Raw genomic sequence first — 24,062 nt, 5'->3', positions numbered from 1 at the left:
TCCATGGAGACGAGCATGTTCCATGGTGCATCTTTTAAGCCTCGTCCTTCTGTAGAAAAGTATTTAGTCCAAATTTAACAAAAATAAAGTAAACTGTTTTATTGTGGCTTTTCTGAAAAAAAACTTTAAAAAGACAAAATATCCCAAACATTCCTGAATTATTCTCAAGTTCACCTGATATTAAAATGTCCAACGCGCTGGACGACAGGCGGCGCTGGACGACAGGCGGCGCTGGACGACAGGCGGCGCTGAGCTGCAGTTACAGGCGACTGTCAAAAGGGGCAGTGTTTGTGACATTTGGAAACATCAAGTTAAATTCAGAGAAAAACCAACATTTGTGGAGCAGAAGTTTGAGATTTATTTTAAAACAGAGTCTGACCCTCTGAGGCCCACAGTCTGTGACCCTCTGAGGCCCACAGTCTCTGACCCTCTGATGCTAACTGTGGGCACTGCTCTGACTTATCTGAACATGTTTGTTTTGTTAAACACGTCCCTCAAACATCACACCATGAGTTAGCATTAGCATTAGCATTAGCTTTAGCATTAGCTTTAGCCAACGTTTTTTTTTTGTTTTTTTAATTCCAGTTTTCAGACGATCTTAACACTTTTCTGACCATGTTTGCGAGTGTGTGCTTTGTGTCACCGTGGTAACCGCTGAACATTCTGCCACAGACATTCATGTAGAACCCCCCGTGAAATTATAAAACATGAACTAAACATGTTTGAAAATGACATTAAAAACTACAAAAATGCTGACGCCTGTAAAACCAAAACACAAACTTCAGTCCTGCTCTGACTGTGTCCTCGAGGTTGGTGGTTCGACGCTAAAGACGCTGGACACTGCCATCGTGTCCTTGAGCAAGACACTCCACCCACTCCAGAATCTTTCCCTCAGTCGCAGAGTTCCCTGGTTTTCTTTGTGCTGTTGAGAGGTTGAGAGGTACGACAGATGTGTTTTTCTGGGGCAGCAGTAGCTCAGGTTGAGAGGTTGGAGGTTTGACGCTCGCTAAAGACTCTATACTGTCATTGTGTCCTTGAGCAAGACACTTCGCCCACCGGATATCCCATTTCTGATGTTTTCCGTTTTTCGTCACAAATCCAGTGGTCTGTGGTTTTCTTTGGCGCAGCAGTATCTCCGTTTAAGAGGTTGGTAGTTTGACGCTCGCTCATCGTCTCCTTGAGCAAGACACTCCGCCCAGTTTACCGTGTCGATCGTTACCTACAGATGCCGTTTTTCTTCGGGTTTGTGATGTCCCAGTTGGTTGAGAGGTTGGTGGTTCCGTCGCTGTGCCCTTGAGCACGACACGTCCCGTCGGTGCTATAGGTCGCCCGGTCTGTGCACACACACGTTACACACTCGGACGGGGTGGTCCCAGCCTCTAGAGGGCACCGCTCTCCTCTCGGGGGAGCAGTCTTCGCACACTCCCTGTCCACACGAGCGGCAGTGGTGGATGGAGAGTCGCGGGTTGAATTCCCTCTGACACCCGGAGCACGAGTGGAGGTCCTGATCCGGGACCCAGTACGTGGGACGAGCGGCGTCTTTCACCAAACCTGAAAAATACACGGACGTTCAGAGCGACGTTACATCAAGTATATCGGGTTTTTCTCACCCAGAGGTATGTCCATCGCTCCGACCACAGCGCCCAGCGTGTTCTGTACGGCCTCGCCCACTTTACGAGCGATCAGGGTCCCGCCCTCCTCCTCCAGCGCCGCGTCCAGCAGCTCTGCACGCACAAATACAGCTAAAGTTTAATCGCTGTAGGACTGAAGACGTTTAGCTGCGGCTTGGACGAGCAGCTAAACGTCTCTGACCACAGCCACGGTCAGTCTGAACGTTTCATTTCCTAAAGTCTCTAGAGTCGCTCCTGTTCGCTCTGTGACCTTTGACCTCTCTTCTTTCGCCTCAAATGAACTCAAACAGATGTGAGGAGTGTAAACGCTGACGCTCCTCGAGGGGCAGTTTAAAACGGACTAAAAACAACAACACTGAGGCCAGAGGAGTACGGAGAATTCACAGGAACAACCCCCCCCCCCTGGTGTTACCCGTGTCTCTCTCTGTGGCGCCCCCTGGTGTTACCCGTGTTTCTCTCTGTGGCGCCCCCTGGTGTTACCTGTGTCTCTCTCTGTGGCGCCCCCTGGTGTTACCTGTGTCTCTCTCTGTGGCGCCCCCTGGTGTTACCTGTGTCTCTCTCTGTGGCGCCCCCTGGTGTTACCTGTGTCTCTCTCTGTGGCGCCCCCTGGTGTTACCTGTGGGGATCTCTCTGTTGGTGAAGCACTGGTCACAGACTCGCACTGGCCCCAGGCCCCAGCCTCGCTCAGGGACAGGTCTGGACTTTGAGGAGCAGGAGGCGCAGACTCCTCCTCCACAGGCTCTGCAGTGATGTTTAGTGTCGTTAGGACCAAAGTCCAGTTTACACGACTGACACGACTACAACAAAATAGAAACACACACGATTAAACAGACAATACACACAACTGACACGTGTGTCACAAAATATATAAACACACACACGATTAATGTGTGAAACAGACGAGGTGTGTGTGTGTTTAAGGCTCATGTGTGTGTGTGTTTGAGGCTCGTGTGTGTGTGTGTTTGATGCTCGTGTGTGTGTGTGTTTGATGCTCGTGTGTGTGTGTTTGATGCTCGTGTGTGTGTGTTTGATGCTCGTGTGTGTGTGTTTAAGGCTCATGTGTGTGTGTGTGAGGCTCTCGTGTGTGACACTCACCAGTATGTCACAGTTGCGTGTCCAGTACGCGGGGGCGATCTGATCCGTGAGCCACGACGTCACGGCTTTGGCCGGAGTCACACTGAGCTCAGACACAGACTGAGAAATCAGTTTGACTCCATCCAACAGCCTCTGCGCCGCATTACTGTGGTCCTTCAGGAAACCATCACTCTGCAGATACAACAACACACAACACACACATGAAACACACAACACACACATGAAACACACAACAACACACAACAACACACACGAAACACACAACAACACACATGAAACACACAACAACACACATGAAACACACAACACACACATGAAACACACAACAACACACATGAAACACACAACACACACATGAAACACACAACAACACACATGAAACACACAACACACACATGAAACACTACTGTAGTGTAAAGCCGACGTCCTTCAGACGTGGATCAGAGTCGTTATTATCTCATATTCAATTAAAAAAACATTCTGAGACTTTCTGATCCGACTGTGAACTTATTACATCAGTTTAAACGTCCAACACGATATCGACTGAACGTGAACATGTGACCACAGCGTGAACATGTGACCACAGCGTGAACGTGTGACCAGAACAAGGTCTCACCCCAGGCCAGATGTGCTGGATCTCCGTCCTGACCACAGTCTCCACGGGGTCCTGGTTGCCGTACCAGTACTGTCTGCTCCTGTAGATCACTCCACAGTTTGGACACTCGATCACATACCTGCAACACAACACGACTTTAAAGGGTTAACACGGATTATTACAGAGCAGAACTGTGAGGGTGGACCACAACATGTCTACTCATGGTCCTGGTCTGGTCCGGTCTGGTCCGGTCTGGTCTGGTCCGGTCTGGTCCGGTCCCACTTCTCGTGTATTTTCTTGTGTAAGTCTGACCCGCTCTTGGACTTACCCAGACCAGGCGTAAATGGCCAGTCCAAACCAGGGCGAGTCTGAGGACGCAGTGGTCTTTGGAACGACGATGACCTCCTTCCCTCCCTCGTAACAGGCCTGAGAGAAACGAGAGTTTAACTGACCTCTGACCCTTAGGGTAAATAAACTCTGGAGCCGTCCTTTAACTGCTGATCATAAACAGATTATAATTAAATATTAATGTGAGAAGTTTGTCCTTTCATAGTGTAACGTTGACTAAACCGGTAGCAGTTCACCTTTTGACCATTAGATGGTGCTGTTAGTTTCATAATACTTCAGAGTTTACTTGGCTTGTTTTTCTTATTATTTCTTGTTTTAATTTTCTTGTATGTATTAATTAATTATGAGATCATAATGGTGATAATTCTTCATTTGTAACAGTGCTGTAAATGTTTAATTTATCATAAGTTTGGGGTCGTAAATCTACTTCCTATTTCTGGGTCAGTTTTTTCCTAAGAGCTCGTGTGAAGTCCTGCCCGGCAGCACGATTTAAGATAAATAACAAATAAAATAAAGGTTTTCAGTTCATCAGTTTGTCCACTTACAGGCCAAAGTGGTGCGTATTTTTCATGTGTTTATTTTATTTTGTGTTTACTGTATCTGTAATGTGAGCCATGTTTTATTTTGTATGTTGACAGTTCTACGGTGTGGACTGTGAAGAATAAACGCAGTAACATCAGTCAAAAGAACTCGTGTCTCTCGTGTACGTGGGCAACCGGGCATACATAGTTTAAATGAACACACACACATCCACCTCCTTCATAAAAAGATAAATGTGTAATTCTTTGCTCAGACCTGACAGCTGTAGATTTGTTTTTAAATATAATGTTTTGTCCTGGTGTGTGGGTGCAGTTCCGGTCTTGTCCTGGTGTGTGGGGGCAGTAGTGAGCTCATGTTTTGTCCTGGTGTGTGGGGGCAGTTCCGGTCTTGTCCTGGTGTGTGGGGGCAGTAGTGAGCTCAGACCTTGCAGGTGTAGATGCGGTTGTCGTACTGAGCCGAGTATCGACATCGATGTTTGGCCTCGTGCTGCAGACCTTCCTTCAGGTGGTTCATGCTGCTCCTACAGCCAGACCTATGACATGTGAGAAATGTTACAGAGTGAGCTTTATGCCAGGTTAAGTGAAGCTCATTAACGTGCGGCGTCGTACCCGCAGCTGAGGCAGAGGCTGGAGCAGGTGAAATATTCATCGGGGAAGAAGCAGGTGCTGTTCAGGTGCTCGTCCTGAATCTCCCCATTGAAACGTTCACTCAGAGCCTGAAGCACAAACTCAGAACAATGAGGAACAAGAGCAGGTCCAACTCAGGACAGTTAGAACAACAACAACAACAACAATAACAACAACAACAACAACAACAATAACAACAACAACAATAATAACAATAATAATAATAATAATAATAATAATAATAAATGTAAAACGCTGATCAGGTTGAACTCTTAACTCAGGGTTAAGGGGCTAAATGCAGGGACCTGTCCCTCAGCCGCTCTGCAAAGGACAGAGACACCTCCAAAAGACCTTATAGCTCAGAGTTAGCACAGTTAGCTCAGTGTTAGCACAGTTAGCTCAGTGTTAGCACAGTTAGCTCAGTGTTAGCACATTTAGCTCAGTGTTAGCACATTTAGCTCAGTGTTAGCACATTTAGCTCAGTGTTAGCACACTTAGCCTCACCTGCAGAGCCTTGTAGATGACAGTCGCACACCTGGGGGAGCGTGTGTTGTTGTTGTCGAGCTGTAGCTCTAAACAGCGCAGGAGTCCAGTGAAGTCTGTGGGAGGGTTGAAGGTTCGAGTCCCTTTGTACTGAACAGAACTGAACGCCTCCGGAAACAGCCCCAGCTTCCTGAAGCGCTCCTGCAGGAGGCGCTCCGCCGATTCTAACGGTTTATCTGAAACAAGACACTGCATTTGACCCTTCAACTCCCGGGTCGCCCTGTGTGGAGTGTGTTTGTTCTGTGGGTGTGTGTGGGGGTGTGTGTTTGTATTTGTGTGTGTGTTTGTGTGTTTGTTTGTACCTGACCCCAGAAGCTTCGTGTGCACCGTCTCGTGGAAGATGACCACGGCCGGCCCCAGAGTGGACAGAGGCACGTCCAGACCGCAGCGCGCCGTCGTGGCCTTCAGCTCTCTGGAGAAATGTTTCAGATACGCCTCCGAAGCGTCGCCGAGGAACTTAAACAGGTCGTCATGGAGACGGTCTGCGTGCGTTCGATAGATCACGATATCAGACACGGCCAGGACTTTGAGCAGCAGACGAGTGCGCTGGCCCTGATTCGCTCCTGGAGACGGAACAAAAGGGTCGTCAAAAATACAGTCTATGCTAGCAGGTTAGCTCTGTGCGTTTACAGTCTGTGTTTATTACCCCAGGATGACCCCTGTCCCCTGACCCCTCATACCAGCTCCCAGCAGCCCCTCTGTGTCGATCAGGACCACGTTCCTCACAGGGTCCAGAGCGGCCCACACTCCCACGGTGCACGAGTCCTGAGCCGGAGACGTTTGGAAAACCTCTCTCCCCATGAAGAAGGTGTGGTTCAGAGTGTGGGACTTCCCCTCGCCCGTGTTCCCAAAGATGGACACGACTTTGAGCAGCTCCTCTGGACCACAGCCCAGACGACTCACGAAGTCCTGCTCATCTCTGACCTGAGGAACAGAACATGGAGCTCTGAGCTGAGGAACACGACAGAACATGGAGCTCTGAGCTGAGGAACACGACAGAACATGGAACTCTGACCTGAGGAACACGACAGAACATGGAACTCTGACCTGAGGAACACGACAGAACATGGAACTCTGACCTGAGGAACACGACAGAACATGGAACTCTGACCTGAGGAACACGACAGAACATGGAACTCTGAGATGAGGAACACGACAGAACATGGAACTCTGACCTGAGGAACACGACAGAACATGGAACTCTGACCTGAGGAACACGACAGAACATGGAACTCTGACCTGAGGAACACGACAGAACATGGGACCAGGGGGTGTGGGATGATGTCATACTCCCAGAGCAAGGCTCAGATTTCACTGTTGAGCTCAACAGCGACACCTCCTGGATCTGGAGCTAAATTTTACATAAATTCTTCCAGAAAAAAAAGTTAAATGTAAAAGCTGGAGGAGAATCATCTGTCACTGTGGAGCTCCACTGACACGGGGATTTTAGAGCAAATATTTAAAACAGTCAATTCACAAACGTTGAACCTGATCATTTCTATAAATGACTCGACTCCATAATCTGCTTTTTAACTCTTAGATTATTGTGATTGTTCTGCAGCTGCTGAACCACAGAGTCAAACGAAAATACAGAAAATATCCATGAGATAAGATTTTAAAGGAGCAGTGTGTAACATCATCACGTGTTTCCATGGAGATCATAATAATCATAATAATGCATTAGTTTTATAAAACTGTTCTTGTAGCCACAGCTGCCCTGGGGCAGACTGACAGAGGTGAGGCTGCCAGTCTGCGCCCCACACCCCCTCACACCCCCCCCCCCACACACCCCCTCACACTCACACACACACACACACACACACACACCCCCTCACACTCACACCCCCACACGCACTCACACACACACACACCCCCACACACACCCCCACCCCCACCCCCACACACCCCCTCACACTCACACCCCCACACCCTCATACACACGCACACACACACACACACACAAGTGTGGGTCAAGAGCCTAAAGACACAACTGTTTCTTTGCACTGGCGCCCCCTGTGGCACCTGCTGTTCACTGCAGTCTCCTGACCAGACCCTGGTCAACAACAGAGAAGTGACCAGACCAGGGTCTGACCAGGACGTTTGACACAACATTCTACTCCATCCTGTGTGTCAGATGCCCTCCCTGATGTGGTGTTGTGTCAGATGCCCTCCCTGATGCCGTGTGGTTGTATAAAAACAGCCGGAGACTGGACGTCGTCTCCGATAGAAAAGATCAGACATTTGTGGATTTCTTATAAATGAAACACTGTTTGTTTTGTGTTTGTTTCTCACTTGCATCTCCTCCTTTTCGTCGACCAACAGGAAGCTGGAGACTTTCTCTAGAGCCGCCCTCAGACGCTCCGCCTCTGCGTCCGCGGTGCTGTCGTCTTTCGGGGTTTGAACTGGAGGATACGCCGTTAGAGGGTGTTTCTTCTTATTCACTCCTCCATGCGTCCTCTTCTGACAGTCCAGGCACAGGTTGATTTTACATCCCTGGAATTAGGTCAGGATTTATGGATTTGACATTTGACCTGTGGTAATGATGAATGTCATCGCCCCCTAGAGGACAGCTGTGGTAATGAATTCATCAAATACATATTTTTCTACCTCCACTGGGCACAAGTCACTTTACCTCAAGGAACCATTCACTTTATCAAACACACAGACACTGGAAACAAGTGTCTTGCCCAAGGGACGTTTGTTGTCGTCCAGTCGTCCAGGTATGGTCCATAGCAAAAGAAAAAATACAATTCTATAACTGATTGACTGACTGACATGATTTGGGGTATTTGAAGCGTCCATTTTCTCCCTCTACTGTCACCGAACAGAAAACCAGTCTTGTAAAACGGCCGGGGAGCTCTGTCACTGAAAGTTACTTGGTTCTGCTTTAAAACAAAGTCAGACCTGAGTAGCAAAGCTTCAGACAGAGCAGTGCCTCAGTTAGCTTCACCTCACCAGGGACTGTTAATGACGTCATTGAAAAGTATAAATATTCAGAACACTTACGTTTGACCCATCCTCACTCACCTGGCACCTGACCGCAGCCCGCAGTCGTGCGCTGTTCCCGCCGTAGCTCCCGTCGCCTTTGCACGAGTCGCAGAACGGCACGTGTCCGGGCGCGATCCGCACTCGGTCGTGGTTCCTCATGCGCTCCTGTAGGTGGAGCTCTAGTTCACAGCGTGTGCACTGCAGACTGCCGCACTCGTCGCACTCAAAAGCCGCGTCGTCCGACCCTCCGCAGGCGTAACTCTCCTGACAAACTAGAACCGTGTTCATGACTTTATCTGCGCATGACCCTTGACCGCTCATGGTTTACGGCTCTCTGAAGCTCGAGGTTTACGGCTCTCTGAAGCTCGAGGTTTACGGCTCGCTGAAGCTCGAGGTTTACGGCTCTCTGAAGCTGTTCCAACGAGTCACTTAGCCATAAAAACAGGTGCAGTGGTTCCAAAAATTTCAGATAAATGTGAAATAAAAAATATAGAAATGATGGGTGTTGTTTCAAAAATCGTATCCTATATGAAAAAAAATACTATGTCAGTTCTGGACTAAAAACTGTGCATTGGAAGACTATTATTCGTTATTATTACACAGCTGTTATTCTGAACTTTTTCAATTTGAAAGGCCACATTTGAAATGATAAAAATGACAATGTCAATATTCTGAAAAAAAAAAAAAAATGTATTGGAAGACTAAATTAAACACTTGTTTCCAGTGCGGTTCCACCTGTCAAAGTTGTGTAGCCTGAGGGCAGGGAGGGGAGGGCATCCGGCGTAATCAAAGCTGCCAATCACTGTTGAAAAGAAGAAACAAAAGAATTAAAATAATGTACAGATTTGGTATTACTTATTGTACTTTGTGTTAATATTAAACTAAGTGAAAGGTTATAAGTCTTTCAAATAGTGACTTATTCACAGATAATTCAAAATAATAGTTGAAAAATAGTGAACACACAAACTGCTGTTAGCTAAAATTAGCCTCAGCCTTTGTCACTTTTGAGCTAAATTGTGCTGTGTAATGGAAAGACAAAAAGAGTAAACAACAGCACAGAGTTTGTGAGAGAAACGAGCTCATAAACTGTGAATGACACGGTCTGGTTCAGTTTAACTGTGAAATAAAAGCTTCATTTGACTTTGATTTGAGTTTATGTGAGTTTATGTGAGTGGACTGACCTCACGGAGCCGAACAGCAGCGACAGGCTCCAAAAACAGTCCAAATGTGCCACGACAGCGGATAAAAGGCGAGATTCTGCCCCGAGCCGCGACACACCGCCCCGGGGACGTGTCCGAGGGGAGGACGGAGCTGGCTGCGGTGTGTTTTTGTCTCCAAGTCCCGGATTTGTTGTTTGTTGTCGTTTTTACATCAGCTGATCAGATTGTTTTTAAGCAGAGGTCAAAGGGCGCGCGTGCGCAGTGCATCCTGGGAGATGAAGTCTTTGTGAGTTTGATTTCGCGCCACCACAGCGATTCAGTGACGTAATTTTTAATATTTATCATTTTATTAATTTACTTTGATAGTTTTAAATTAACATGGTGTTTTTGAAAGCAGTAAGAATAATTCTAAGCACTTTTAGTTCATCAATTCTTAAATATAAGCAGAGATTTCCCATAAAGCCTCGCGTCGACTACCAGCAAAACAGTGCGCTTGAATTAAGAACTGGCGTGCGCCGACATTCACGGTCAAAACACGGAATAAAGCCTAAAATATATATTTGTTTATGCCTTTGTTACGCTTTTAACTGTATTTAACGTAGTTATTTGTCTATTTGTACTCATTTAAAAGACGAACTCTCCGTCTAAATGCATGTTTAGTTTCAGCCGGAGCGCCCTGTGTCACAAACGAGCGCACCTTTCACCTTCAGTTTAAGTTTGACTGGAGACTTCACTTTTATGACATTTGTTCATAAAACTTTGCGAACAACGTCACAAATCTGCTATACATTAATCCGTTAGGACGTATTTATTATTACGTAGATAACGTGATAATTGCAAAAATTCCCAGGCTGCATTTAAGAACCTGAATGACCTGTTTCTCCAGTGTTGTGCTAGCCTGGATGCTAGCTTAACTGTTAGCCTAGCTGTTAGCCTGTCTCTGCAGCTCCTTTTGAAAACATAAGTCACATATTGGTTCGTTTTTGTAGGTGCGATGGAAGAAGAGACTTTCAGTGACATAAACGGCGGAGCAGTGACTCTGCAGTGTCAGTTTCACTCCAGTTTGTGCTCAGAGTTCGTGGTGAGTTCTCCTAAAGTGTCTTTTTGGAGAGTGATGGGCTCCACCAGCGCAGTGTGGCTCGGGGCCTACGTGCTGTTTTTCTTCACACAGGTCAGTGATTATCATAGAAATATCAGACTTAAATATATATATATATATATATATTTATTTACATTTACATTAACCATGGAAACAGGCCAAATCAGAGTCAGGTCTGTGGAGATGCGAGTCTGGTCAAAGTACGCACGTGTTTTTCACTACAATAACAACCAAAAAAACTAACACCGCTTTTATCTGAGTGTATTTTGAGCTCAATTGTTACATACTGTGGCTTTAATGTGGTGGTCATGGGTTGAAGACTTTTGTGAGGACTTTTGGGTTCAGCCTGTAGAGCCTCATTAAAGCTTAAATATTTGTGTTGTTGTTTTTGTTGCAGAACAGGGCCGTGCTGAGCCGCTGATCATCATCACTCTTTTAAACACTTGTGTTGTTGTTGCAGAACACGGCCGTCCTGAGCACTGCCATCATCGTCACTCTTTTGGGGATGATGGTTTTTATTCACTTTGTCAAAGTGGATCATGAGTCCCTGTTGGTCGTCGGCTCTTTGGGGATCCAGGTGTCGTACAGTTACGCCTCAGGACGAGAAACCACGTCCTTCATCGAGATGAACAAGATCAAGGACATCGTCATCAACGAGGCCATTTATATGGTACAACTGTAGAACATGTATATAAGAGTGTGTGTGTGTGTGTGTGGGTGGGTGGGGGGGGGGGTGTATATATATATATATAGAGAGAGAGAGTCTGGCACAGAACTGTGGGGTCGACTTCATTTTATTGGATGTTACAAATACAACATCTACAGTGTTCTATAATAATAATTATATTTGATGATGTTTATGTGATGGAGTCGTGCACTTTTCTCCTGCGCTGAACATCATGACTGTTCACTATTTGACCCTCCAACAAAACACTTTTTTTTTGTTTTATGACCCAAATATTGATAATAATAATAATATTTAAGGAAAGTATTTTCAGTCACCTCTTCACTGTAATTATAATAAAGTGTGTTGTATTTGCAGCATCAGATCATCTATTACCTGTGTGTGCTGCTGAAGGATCCTTCAGACCCAGACGCTGTGTCGGGGGTCGTGCCTTTGTTTCAGGTACAAAAATATATTAAAAAAAACATCTATTGATTTTAACACCGTCGTGTTGACGCATACTTTGAGAGGCTCCTGTGACTTACAGAACTGAAGCATTTTTCTGCTTCTTATCTGGTGGTATTTTTTTCTCCTTTAACCTCTTAGGGCTCGACTCATGACATTCTTTATTCATTTCTGTTATTTGGGCTTGTCTCATGTGAGGAGCTGCAGACAGAAGCAGGAGACATGTGCCTTTATAAAAAAAAAATCTAAACATTTTAAACTCTTAAAAATGTTCTAAATTGAATATCTTTGCATTGTTGCTGCTGTTTTTCTCATTCTAAAAATTTGCATTGTGGCCTAGACGACCCAAAATGTGTTGTCCACATGAGGGCGCCAGGTCCCAGGAGGTTATTTTACAAATTGCTGTTAAAATAAGTTAAAACTAGTCAAAAAATTGGCAAACAATTATCTACCATAGGCCAAATGGGTGAGTATATCAAAACTACTCAAATCATTAAGTGTTTAAAAACAGTTCAAAGTGGTTCTGTTTAGCTTGTCCTCTTCTCTTTTAATGATTATTTATGTATTCGTTTGTTGTATTGTGATTTGTCTTTTTTCTCCTGTGAAATATTTTGAATTACTCTGTGTACTCATTGTACTGTGTAGTTTTATTAATAATACGTGTCTTATGTAATATTTGTTTTCTTAATTTTCAGAGTTCTAAGCCCAGACTGAACTGTTTGGTGAAAGTTTACAAAAGCTGTCAGGAGATTCTGTCTAAAGGCTCGTGATCCTGAACAAAATGATGTTTTTGTGATTATTTTAAACTCTGTAAAATGAACATTTTAACACCGTCTCCTGCTGTGAGACTTTTCTGTGTGATGTTGATCTTGGTGCCATTTACTATTTAATTCTTCTTCTATTTATTTGAACCCTCTTCTACTGTGAATTTGTCCCCTTCATTTGACCCATACTTCAGTACGGCCGAGGCCACCGGGGGGCGTAATCCTCCAGATCAGAGCCTGTTGTTCCTGGAGCTCTGTCCTGGTTATTATTAGTTTAATTATTGTGTATGTTTTAGTGTAAAGTCCATAAAAGTGCCTGGCCCTGGGGACCGTGTTGCTGTGAGTGAGAGTGCTAACCCGCCTGACGCCTGTCACATGTTATATTTGTTTTAATAGTTACATTTATACCTCTCTTTCTTCAAAGTATTTTCTCTGTTTTATTACATATTTTAATAAACACATTTGGTCAGAAATCTGCTGCTGTCACTTTTCTCCAGTAGAGGGAGCCACACTCTTTCTTTTTGCTCCAGAGGAGGTCATGGGTCAAGCGCCTTGAATAAACCAGACTGTACTGATCCTCCGCAGTGACATCACACTGGGGTGTTCTACATGTGTGTCTATGGCTGTGTCTCAATTCGCCAAATGCACCCTTCAAGGGTCCTTACGAAGTACTCTTCAAAAGTGCAGTTTGAAGGTTCCGGTGGAGAATCTGCCCTCCTCAGTGTCGTCTCCATCTTGCTGAAGTGGGACAGGTCTACACCACGGACCGCACTTCCACCTCTGTCTTTGAACGTACGATACGCACATTACGTACGTTATTTTTAATGATTTATTATTTAATAGAAAAAAAGTCAAGATGTCGTCGTCACAGCCGTTTCTTTCTGTTTAGATTGAATATCAATAGGCAAATATAACGTTCGAGGTGATTTTTTTTCTCATTTGTAGCTACTTCATAACTTAAACAAAATATACCTTGTGAAAACGTAATAACAGAGACAGAGGTAACAATATAATTTTCACATTCATAGTCTATAAACCAGAGACACTGATTAGTTGTACATATAGTGGGATATTGCAGTTTAATGGTTCGGTATTTTGGCCAGTGTCTACACCACTTTAATAACAGTAGAGGGCACTGTTTCCCTTCTGTGCCGTGCCAGTTCTTTTCATCTGATTATTATAAGGTATTTTCTAGCAGTGCAGCTACATCAAGCTAGTATCTTGATTTACTAACACGAAAGTAAATGACACGTGTCCACGAGGGGCGCAGACCTATGGAATGTACCGGAACACATGAAGATTTTGTGCACGTCTCAGGACTCTGTTCTGTCTGTTCTGTCCTTTCCTCAGAGTCCGTTGTTTCATTGTTCACATTATCTGTGTGCAACTCATTAAACTCTTCTGACTTTACGTTTCAGTCTCTTGGTCTTTGACACAATAGAAACGAAGATTCTTACATTATTCTTATTGCAGTAATAATTTCTAATGATAATAATGTCTCTTATTGTCTAGCAATAACTGCACATTCCTTTATTCCATGTAACTCCTTTTTATTCATCAAACACACTGTACAGATCTTTATTCAGATTTAACAGTTTCATGTCGCTCTGTTGTAGATGAGGTAAACCAGTACGAACATTTGAACGTATATTGCGCAACGGACTCCATTTTCTTCTCTTTTTTGCGTAGGCGCAGTGCATGACGGGATATAGAAGTGCGTGAAGTGTGCACGGATGCACGCTTCAGTTACGTCCGATCTCCATGGAAACGGTGCAAAGGGAAGGGCAGGTTTGTCGGCCGCATTCAGTAGGGTGGGGTGAAATGGGACAGCCCTTGTCGCGCCGGAAATCACGTCACTGCCCTTCGAACCGCCCTTCCAATGGTGATTCTAAGGCCAGGTGGGCGAATTGAGACACAGCCTATGATAGAATGTTCAGCAGTTACCGCGGTGACACAATTCACACATCAGCAAACGCTGAAAAATCTGTTTTTAAAATAGAGAGAATAGAAAGACACATCTTTTCCACGACCTCGAGCCTCTGCTGCCCCCCTGTGGCTCCTGGTTTAGTCCTGGTTTAGATCTGGTCTAGTCCTGGTTTAGATCTGGTTTAGTCCTGGTTTAGATCTGGTTTAGTCCTGGTTTAGTCCTGGTTTAGATCTGGTTTAGTTCTGGTTTAGTTCTGGTTTAGTCCTGGTTTAGTCCTGGTTTAGATCTGGTTTAGTCCTGGTTTAGTCCTGGTTTAGTCCTGGTTTAGATCTGGTTTAGTTCTGGTTTAGTCCTGGTTTAGTCCTGGTTTAGATCTGGTTTAGTTCTGGTTTAGTCCTGGTTTAGTCCTGGTTTAGATCTGGTTTAGTCCTGGTTTAGTCCTGGTTTAGATCTGGTTTAGTCCTGGTTTAGTCCTGGTTTTGTCCTGGTTTAGATCTGGTTTAGTTCTGGTTTAGTCCTGGTTTAGTCCTGGTTTAGTCCTGGTTTAGATCTGGTTTAGTCCTGGTTTAGATCTGGTTTAGTTCTGGTTTAGTTCTGGTTTAGTCCTGGTTTAGTCCTGGTTTAGTTCCACATGAGGCTCATGGAGCAGGTCTGTGGATTTTGCATGTTCTCCCTGTGTCTTTTCCCGTCAGTGTGACCTCAGTGTGACCTCAGTGTGACCTCTGACCTCAGTGACAGGTGGACAGGTCAAATGCAGAGGGCCCATTGATGTTCGTCCTGTTTTAATCACAGTTTGCTCCGTGCGAGGGAGCCGTGTGAGGGAGCCGTGTGAGGGAGCCGTGTGAGGGAGCCGTGCGAGGGAGCCGTGTGAAGGAGCCGTGTTTATATGAGCTCACAGTCAAATGCTCCATGATGGAACTTTTCCTCATGTTTCAGTTTAAATGTAAATGTCTTTAAACTGGAAACAAATGAGACTCAGACCACGCCCCCTACAGCGTCACCACGGAACTGCACTGTGAAAGAGACACGAGAGAAGAGACATGTCTCTCTGTCTCTGTCTCACTGTCTCTGTCTCTGTGTCTCTGTCTCACTGTCTCTCTGTCTCTGTCTCTCTGTCTCACTCTCTCTCTGTCTCTGTGTCTCTGTCTCACTGTCTCTCTGTCTCTCTGTCTCTGTGTCTCTGTCTCACTGTCTCTGTCTCTCTGTCTCTGTGTCTCTGTCTCACTGTCTCTGTCTCTCTGTCTCTCTCTGTCTCTCTCTGTCTCTCTGTCTCACTGTCTCTGTGTCTCTGTCTCTGTGTCTCTGTCTCTCTCTGTCTCTCTGTCTCTGTGTCTCTGTCTCTCTGTCTCACTGTCTCTGTCTCTCTGTCTCACTCTCTCTCTGTCTCTGTCTCTCTGTCTCTGTGTCTCTGTCTCTGTGTCTCTGTCTCACTGTCTCTCTGTCTCTCTGTCTCTCTCTGTCTCTGTGTCTCTGTCTCTCTGTCTCTCTGTCTCTGTCTCTGTGTCTCTGTCTCTGTCGCCAAAGGAGCAGCGTCTCCATGGAATCAAACAGGAGGAGTATGAGTCAGGTTTGTGGAGAGGCGAGCTTTTTCAGGGCCATAAACACAAAAACATTTTTAAAAGCTTTTATTTTAGTCTATTTTCTGTCTAAAAAGTTTCATACTGTGGCTTTAACATTAAAGTTCATTATTCGGGTTTTGTAAATTAAAACATAAATACAACAAATATAAACGTTAAAAACATCACAACTTCAACTATTTTCATGTGTACTTTAAACTTTTACACTGTATACTTTTACTTCAGTACATGTAAGTGACACATATTTCCCCGTGTATCTGTAGTTACATGAGTATGAAGTATTAGTACTTTCCACCTCTGGTTATTTCACTTTCTGAAAATTTATTTCTTCTATTTTAAGTTTTATTTTTATTTCCTTCATTCATTTCATCCTCCGTGTGTGTGAGGAGTCGTGTGTGTGAGGAGTCGTGTGTGTGTGAGGAGTCGTGTGTGTGAGGAGTCGTGTGTGTGTGAGGAGTCGTGTGTGTGAGGAGTCGTGTGTGTGTGAGGAGTCGTGTGTGTGAGGAGTCGTGTGTGTGTGAGGAGTCGTGTGTGTGTGAGGAGTCGTGTGTGTGAGGAGTCGTGTGTGTGAGGAGTCGTGTGTGTGAGGAGTCGTGTGTGTGAGGAGTCATGTGTGTGAGGAGTCGTGTGTGTGAGGAGTCGTGTGTGTGAGGAGTCGTGTGTGTGTGAGGAGTCGTGTGTGTGAGGAGTCGTGAGCGTGAGGAGTCGTGTGTGTGTGAGGAGTCGTGTGTGTGAGGAGTCGTGTGTGTGAGGAGTCGTGTGTGTGAGGAGTCGTGTGTGTGTGTGAGGAGTCGTGTGTGTGAGGAGTCGTGTGTGTGTGAGGAGTCGTGTGTGTGTGAGGAGTCGTGTGTGTGTGAGGAGTCGTGTGTGTGAGGAGTCGTGTGTGTGTGAGGAGTCGTGTGCGTGAGGAGTCGTGTGCGTGAGGAGTCGTGTGTGTGAGGAGTCGTGTGTGTGAGGAGTCGTGTGTGTGAGGAGTCGTGAGCGTGAGGAGTCGTGTGTGTGTGAGGAGTCGTGTGTGTGAGGAGTCGTGTGTGTGAGGAGTCGTGTGTGTGAGGAGTCGTGTGTGTGTGTGAGGAGTCGTGTGTGTGAGGAGTCGTGTGTGTGTGAGGAGTCGTGTGTGTGTGAGGAGTCGTGTGTGTGTGAGGAGTCGTGTGTGTGAGGAGTCGTGTGTGTGTGAGGAGTCGTGTGCGTGAGGAGTCGTGTGCGTGAGGAGTCGTGTGTGTGAGGAGTCGTGTGTGTGAGGAGTCGTGTGTGTGAGGAGTCGTGAGCGTGAGGAGTCGTGTGTGTGTGAGGAGTCGTGTGTGTGAGGAGTCGTGTGTGTGAGGAGTCGTGTGTGTGAGGAGTCGTGTGTGTGTGTGAGGAGTCGTGTGTGTGAGGAGTCGTGTGTGTGTGAGGAGTCGTGTGTGTGTGAGGAGTCGTGTGTGTGTGAGGAGTCGTGTGTGTGTGTGAGGAGTCGTGTGTGTGTGTGAGGAGTCGTGTGTGTGTGAGGAGTCGTGTGCGTGAGGAGTCGTGTGCGTGAGGAGTCGTGTGTGTGAGGAGTCGTGTGTGTGAGGAGTCGTGTGTGTGTGTGAGGAGTCGTGTGTGTGAGGAGTCGTGTGTGTGTGTGAGGAGTCGTGTGTGTGTGAGGAGTCGTGTGTGTGAGGAGTCGTGTGCGTGAGGAGTCGTGTGTGTGAGGAGTCGTGTGTGTGTGAGGAGTCGTGTGTGTGAGGAGTCGTGTGTGTGTGTGAGGAGTCGTGTGTGTGTGTGAGGAGTCGTGTGTGTGAGGAGTCGTGTGTGTGAGGAGTCGTGTGTGTGTGAGGAGTCGTGTGTGTGAGGAGTCGTGTGTGTGTGTGAGGAGTCGTGTGTGTGTGTGAGGAGTCGTGTGCGTGAGGAGTCGTGAGCCGTACGTCCTGTCCGACCGGTCGCTCCTTTGGCTCAGATGCCCTGGTCCGACCGGTTTGGCTCAGACTCACATCCGTTTGTTTTTTGTTTTCACACAAAGACTCGGCCTGAGTTTGTGCCGAGTTTACACAGGAGCAGCAGAGCATTATGGGTAAAGAGGACAGGGAGCACCAGGGCATTATGGGTAAAGAGGACAGGGAGCACCAGGGCATTATGGGTAAAGAGGACAGGGAGCACCAGGGCATTATGGGTAAAGAGGACAGGGAGCACCAGGGCATTATGGGTAAAGAGGACAGGGAGCACCAGGGCATTATGGGTAAAGAGGACAGGGAGCACCAGGGCATTATGGGTAAAGAGGACAGGGAGCACCAGGGCATTATGGGTAAAAAGTCTCTGTTGGGTCAGTGCAGAAACAAACATAATAAAACTCATTAGTGATAATTATACAGAGTGAAAAGATACTACTACTACTACTACTACTACTACTACTACTACTACTACTACTACTACTACTACTACTACTACTACTACTGCTACTACTACTACTACTACTACTACTACTGCTGCTGCTACTAGGACTCATAATCATAATAATGGCAAACGTTCACATTTTTATACTGAGACTCAAAGTGTTTTACACACACCCCCCTATACACACACACATATACACATCTCGTCTCCGTCCTCGTGTTGATCTCGTCTCCGTCCTCGTGTTGATCTCGTCTCCGTCCTCGTGTTGATCTCGTCTCTGTCCTCGTGTTGATCTCGTCTCTGTCCTCGTGTTGATCTCGTCTCCGTCCTCGTGTTGATCTCGTCTCCGTCCTCGTGTTGATCTCGTCTCCGTCCTCGTGTTGATCTCGTCTCCGTCCTCGTGTTGATCTCGTCTCCGTCCTCGTGTTGATCTCGTCTATGTCCTCGTGTTGATCTCGTCTCTGTCCTCGTGTTGATCTCGTCTCCGTCCTCGTGTTGATCTCGTCTCCGTCCTCGTGTTGATCTCGTCTCTGTCCTCGTGTTGATCTCGTCTCCGTCCTCGTGTTGATCTCGTCTCCGTCCTCGTGTTGATCTCGTCTATGTCCTCGTGTTGATCTCGTCTCCGTCCTCGTGTTGATCTCGTCTCCGTCCTCGTGTTGATCTCGTCTCCGTCCTCGTGTTGATCTAGTCTCCGTCCTCGTGTTGATCTCGTCTCCGTCCTCGTGTTGATCTCGTCTTCGTCCTCGTGTTGATCTCGTCTCTGTCCTCGTGTTGACAGTCTGTAGGAAACTCACTCTTGTGTTTTTGTTACATTCCTGTGTCCACAGACACATACCTGCGGCTCGCCACACGACACCAAACACATTTACATATTTGAGGCTCCAAATTAAAATTCTACAAAACCTCAAAGATTCTCAGAGACAGAGATAAGTGGAGTTTTAAAAAGTTCGTTAAGTTTTAGATCTTGGTTTATCACTAGTTTAGTCCAAATGGTCCTGGTTTGAATCAGGGTCCGCTCTGATATTTACAGTGTTTATTCAGCCCTGGTCAAGTTCTGACACTTAAAAAGACGAGAGACGCCTGTAATTTTCATCATAGTTTCACTTCAACAATGAGACAGAAAGAAAGATCCAGGAAATCACACTGTAGGATTTTAAAGAATTTATTTGCAAATTATGGAGTAAAATAAGTATTTGATCAATCACAAAAGTTCATCTCATACTTTGTTACATTCCCTTTGTTGGTCAAATGTTTTCTGTAAGTCTCCTGAGGTTTTCACTGTTGCTGTAGTTTGGCCCATTCCTCCTGCAGATCTCCTCCTCCCAAACACTCCTTCGTTGCCCGGGCGATGTGTTTGGATCATTGTTACGCTGAAAGACTCAGCCACGTTTCATCTTCAATGTCCTCGCTGATGGAAGGAGGTTTTCACTCAAAATCTCACGATACTTGGCCCCGTTCATTCTTTCCTTTACACGGATCAGTCGTCCTGGTCCCTTTACAGAAAAACAGCCCCAAAGCATGATGTTTCCACCCCCATGATTCACAGTAGGTCTGATGTTCTTTGGATGAGACTCTGCATTCTTTCTCCTTCAAACACGACAAGTTGAGTTTGTACCAAACAGTTGTATTTTGGTTTGATCTGACCCTGTGACATTGTCCCAATCCTCTTCTGGATCATCCAAATGCTTCTGTCAAACTTCAGACGGGCCTGGACATGTCCCGTCTTAATCAGGGGACACGTCTGGCACTGCAGGATTTGAGTCCCTGGTGGTGTAGTGTGTTACTGATGGTCCATTTGTTACTTTGGTCCCAGCTCTCTGCAGGTCATTCACTCGGTCGCCCCGTGTGGTTCTTGTGTCATTTTGACCCCACGGGGTGAGATGTGGAGCCCCAGATCGAGGGAGATCATCAGTGGACTTGTATGTCTTCCATTTTCTAATACTTGCTCCCACCCTGAACCACCACCTTAACATGGTGGAGGGTCTGAGCCCAAATGATCCTGGGAGGGTCACCCATGGCAAACAGGTCCAGGGGGACGGGTCAGACTAAGAACGGTTCAGCCTCTTATGATGAGCGACAGATCAAGGACACTTATGTCATCTGGACCGGCGTTAGCAGGGCCCCACCCTGGAGCCAGGCCTGGGGTGGGTGCTCAACACCAAGGGCCTGGTGGCCGGGCCATTCCCACACGAGGTACAGTCAGACTCAGCCCGAAGGAGCGACGTGGGGCCGTCCTCCCGTGGACCCACCACCTGCAGGAGGATCGGGGTGAGGGCGACCGGATCTCCAGACATGAGACTGGCTCTGGGGACATGAGACTGGCTCTGGGGACATGAGACTGGCTCTGAGGACATGAGACTGGCTCTGGGGACATGAGACTGGCTCTGGGGACATGCCGCTGAGGGGGAGGAGCCTGAGCTTGTGCAGGAGGTTGAGTGTTACAGATTAGATCTAGTCGGCCTCACCTCCACACAGCCTGGGCTCTGGACCCTCCTCCTCGAGGGGATGAGGACCTCCTCTGGCGTTGGGGAGCGGCGAGGAGCTGGTGTGGACTTATTGCTCCACGGCCGCCTCATGTTGGAGTTCACCCCTGGTTTAGTCCTGGTTTAGACCTGGTTTAGTCCTGGTTTAGTCCTGGTTTAGTCCATGTTTAGTCCTGGTTTAGTCCATGTTTAGACCTGGTTTAGTCCATGTTTAGACCTGGTTTAGTCCTGGTTTAGTCCATGTTTAGACCTGGTTTAGTCCTGGTTTAGACCTGGTTTAGTCCTGGTTTAGTCCTGGTTTAGTCCTGGTTTAGTCCTGGTTTGTGTCTTGTGTCTCTGTCCCTGGAGCCTGTCTCTCTGCTCTGTCTGTCTCACATCCTCCATCTCCAGTGTGACTGTTTATATACTTAAGGATATGTATAAATACTTTGTTATATATGTATAAATACTTTGTTATATATGTATAAATACTTTGTTATATATGTATAAATACTTTGTTATATATGTATAAATACTTTGTTATATATGTATAAATACTTTGTTATATATGTATAAATACTTTGTTATATATGTATAAATACTTTGTTATATATGTATAAATACTTTGTTATATATGTATAAATACTTTGTTATATATGTATAAATACTTTGTTATATATGTATAAATACTTTGTTGTACAGTCTATGGTCCTCACACATCAGGCTGAAAGTGAAAGTGTGTGTGTGTGTGGGGGGGGGTGCGGGGGTGTGTGTGTGTGTGTGTGTGCGTGTGTGTGTGTGTGTGTGTGCGTGCGGGGGTGGGTGTGTGTGTGTGTGTGGGGGGGGGTGTGTGTGTGTGTGTGGGGGGGGGTGTGTGTGGGTGTGTGGGGGGGGGTGTGTGTGGGTGTGTGTGTGTGTGTGTGTGTGGGGGTGTGTGGGTGTGTGTGTGTGTGTGTGTGTGTGTGTGTGTGTGTGTGTGTGTGTGTGTGTGTGCACTATCACACTTTTCAATACCTTTAGTGGAGAGAAACTGGGAAACAGTGAAATCTGTGGGTAAAAGTCAAAATGGCGGAAAAACTAAAATGATTAAACTGTCACTGAGAAAAGAATGAAATCAAATCAAAATGATAAGGTGAGAGTGACTGCTCCCCCGACTCCCCTCCTCTGAGGTACTCCCACATCATGTCCCCTCCTCTGAGGTACTCCCACACCATGTCCCCTCCTCTGAGGTACTCCCACACCATGTCCCCTCCTCTGAGGTACTCCCACATCATGTCCCATCCTCTGAGGTACTCCCACATCATGTCCCCTCCTCTGAGGTACTCCCACATCATGTCCCCTCCTCTGAGGTACTCCCACACCATGTCCCCTCCTCTGAGGTACTCCCACACCATGTCCCCTCCTCTGAGGTACTCCCACATCATGTCCCATCCTCTGAGGTACTCCCACATCATGTCCCCTCCTCTGAGGTACTCCCACATCATGTCCCATCCTCTGAGGTACTCCCACAGCATGTCCCCTCCTCTGAGGTACTCCCACACCATGTCGCCTCCTCTGAGGTACTCCCACATCAGGGCCTCGCCTCTGAGGTACTCCCACATCAGGGCCTCGCCTCTGAGGTACTCCCACATCATGTCCCCTCCTCTGAGGTACTCCCACATCATGTCGCCTCCTCTGAGGTACTCCCACATCATGTCCCCTCCTCTGAGGTACTCCCACACCATGTCCCCTCCTCTGAGGTACTCCCACATCATGTCCCCTCCTCTGAGGTACCCCACATTATGTCGCCTCCTCTGAGGTACTCCCACATCATGTCCCCTCCTCTGAGGTACTCCCACACCATGTCCCCTCCTCTGAGGTACTCCCACACCATGTCCCCTCCTCTGAGGTACTCCCACATCATGTCCCCTCCTCTGAGGTACTCCCACATCATGTCCCATCCTCTGAGGTACTCCCACAGCATGTCCCCTCCTCTGAGGTACTCCCACAGCATGTCCCCTCCTCTGAGGTACTCCCAGGCCCTGAGGACAAACTGTGGGACAAACGTGACTCACTCTGAGCTCAGGTTCACTCAGTCTCGACTCAACAAGTTCAGACTCATCAGATTCAGACAGAAACTAAAGAAAAACACGACCAGGACTAGACCAGGACTAAACCAGGACTAAACCAGGACTAAACATGGACTAGACCAGGACTAAACCAGGACTAAACATGGACTAGACCAGGACTAGACCAGGACTAAACCAGGACTAGACCATGACTAGATCAGGACTAGACCAGGACTAGACCAGGACTAAACTAGGGCTAAACCAGGACTAAACCAGGACTAGACCAGGACTAAACCAGGACAAGACCCGAACTAAACATCAACTAGACCAGGACTAAACCAGGACCCAACCAGGTCTAAACCAGGACTAAACCAGAACTAAACCAAGACTAAACCAAGACTAAACCAGGACTAAACCAGGACTAGACCAGGACTAAACCAGGTCTAAACCAGGTCTAAACCAGGACTAAACCAGGACTAAACCAGGACTAAATCAGGACTAAACCAGCACCAGACCAGGACTAAACCAGGACTAAACTAGGGCTAAACCAGGACTAGACCAGGACTAGACAAGGACTAAACCAGGACTAAACCAGGACTAAACCAGCACCAGACCAGGACTAAACCAGGACTAAACTAGGGCTAAACCAGGACTAGACCAGGACTAAACTAGGGCTAAACCAGGACTAAACCACGTCTAAACCAGGACTAAACCAGGACTAAACCAGGACTAAACCAGGGCTAAACCAGGACTAGACTAGGACTAAACCAGCACCAGACCAGGACTAAACCAGGACTAAACCAGCACCAGACCAGGACTAAACCAGGTCTAAACCAGGACTGAACCAGGGGGCAGGTGAGCTCTTGTTGTGTTTATATAAATATACTGTATATAAATGTAGGAGGCTCAGATACTTTTATATTTGTTGCTTTTTTCTTTTTTGTTCAGATTAAATGTTTGAAAAGTTTTTTTCTGTAAATCCGACATTTTCAGATGTATTTTTGGATTTGAATCAGTCCTAGTAGATTTTTATATATTTTTTATTCGTTCAGTTTTGCATAAATAAGAAAATAAGTCAAACCGCTCTCAATAATATAAATATATATAAATATATAAATACATAAATATATAAATATAACGAGTTCAGTCATTTTGACCAGTGTGTCCTCAAGTTCAGA

General features: G+C 46.4%; 3 protein-coding genes across 4 annotated transcripts in view; 2 read left to right on the top strand and 1 right to left on the bottom strand.

Moving 5' to 3' along the window:
* Positions 1-23,735, top strand: part of LOC117392378 (protein LEG1 homolog) — a 68,855-nt gene extending 45,120 nt beyond the window's left edge. Inside the window, exon 9 of one of the 2 annotated variants that reach the window (XM_055232069.1) lies at positions 23,722-23,735. The gene's annotated coding sequence lies outside the window, so the exon portion shown is untranslated. Of the gene's footprint in view, positions 1-23,149; positions 23,172-23,721 lie in introns of those variants that run through there. The other variant, XM_055232070.1, reaches the window with a different exon arrangement.
* On the bottom strand, positions 82-9,769 carry zfyve1 (zinc finger, FYVE domain containing 1). Its single transcript, XM_033990423.2, has 14 exons — positions 9,548-9,769; positions 8,406-9,168; positions 7,671-7,871; positions 6,059-6,302; positions 5,681-5,941; positions 5,340-5,554; positions 4,818-4,924; positions 4,633-4,741; positions 3,650-3,747; positions 3,343-3,460; positions 2,727-2,897; positions 2,248-2,428; positions 1,611-1,724; positions 82-1,551 (listed from the first exon to the last, which is right to left on the bottom strand). Exons 2-14 carry the CDS (start codon positions 8,685-8,687, stop codon positions 1,319-1,321), a joined length of 2,334 nt encoding a protein of 777 aa, XP_033846314.1. The 5' UTR covers positions 8,688-9,168; positions 9,548-9,769; the 3' UTR covers positions 82-1,318.
* Positions 10,207-12,988, top strand: pigh (phosphatidylinositol glycan anchor biosynthesis, class H). Its single transcript, XM_033990429.2, has 4 exons — positions 10,207-10,697; positions 11,086-11,295; positions 11,668-11,751; positions 12,450-12,988. The coding sequence occupies exons 1-4, from the start codon at positions 10,521-10,523 to the stop codon at positions 12,522-12,524; spliced, it is 546 nt and encodes a 181-aa protein (XP_033846320.1). The 5' UTR covers positions 10,207-10,520; the 3' UTR covers positions 12,525-12,988.
* Positions 23,736-24,062: the final 327 nt, after the last annotated feature.

This window comes from Periophthalmus magnuspinnatus, chromosome 24 (assembly GCF_009829125.3).
Source record: "Periophthalmus magnuspinnatus isolate fPerMag1 chromosome 24, fPerMag1.2.pri, whole genome shotgun sequence".
Classification (NCBI taxonomy): Eukaryota; Metazoa; Chordata; class Actinopteri; order Gobiiformes; family Gobiidae; genus Periophthalmus; species Periophthalmus magnuspinnatus.
The sequence above is the reverse complement of the archived record's forward strand: the minus strand, read 5'-3'. Positions and strand labels throughout refer to the sequence as shown.

Coding starts and splice junctions, on each gene's coding strand:
- zfyve1 (XM_033990423.2), bottom strand. CDS start 8,687: ATGAGCGGTCAAGGGTCATGCGCAGATAAAGTCATGAACACGGTTCTA. Junction 6,303..7,670: donor ACGAAAAGGAGGAGATGCAA/GTGAGAAACAAA, acceptor TCTGTTCCTCAG/GTCAGAGATGAGCAGGACTT. Junction 2,898..3,342: donor TCCAGCACATCTGGCCTGGG/GTGAGACCTTGT, acceptor TTGTATCTGCAG/AGTGATGGTTTCCTGAAGGA.
- pigh (XM_033990429.2), top strand. CDS start 10,521: ATGGAAGAAGAGACTTTCAGTGACATAAACGGCGGAGCAGTGACTCTG. Junction 10,698..11,085: donor TGCTGTTTTTCTTCACACAG/GTCAGTGATTAT, acceptor TTGTTGTTGCAG/AACACGGCCGTCCTGAGCAC. Junction 11,296..11,667: donor TCAACGAGGCCATTTATATG/GTACAACTGTAG, acceptor TTGTATTTGCAG/CATCAGATCATCTATTACCT.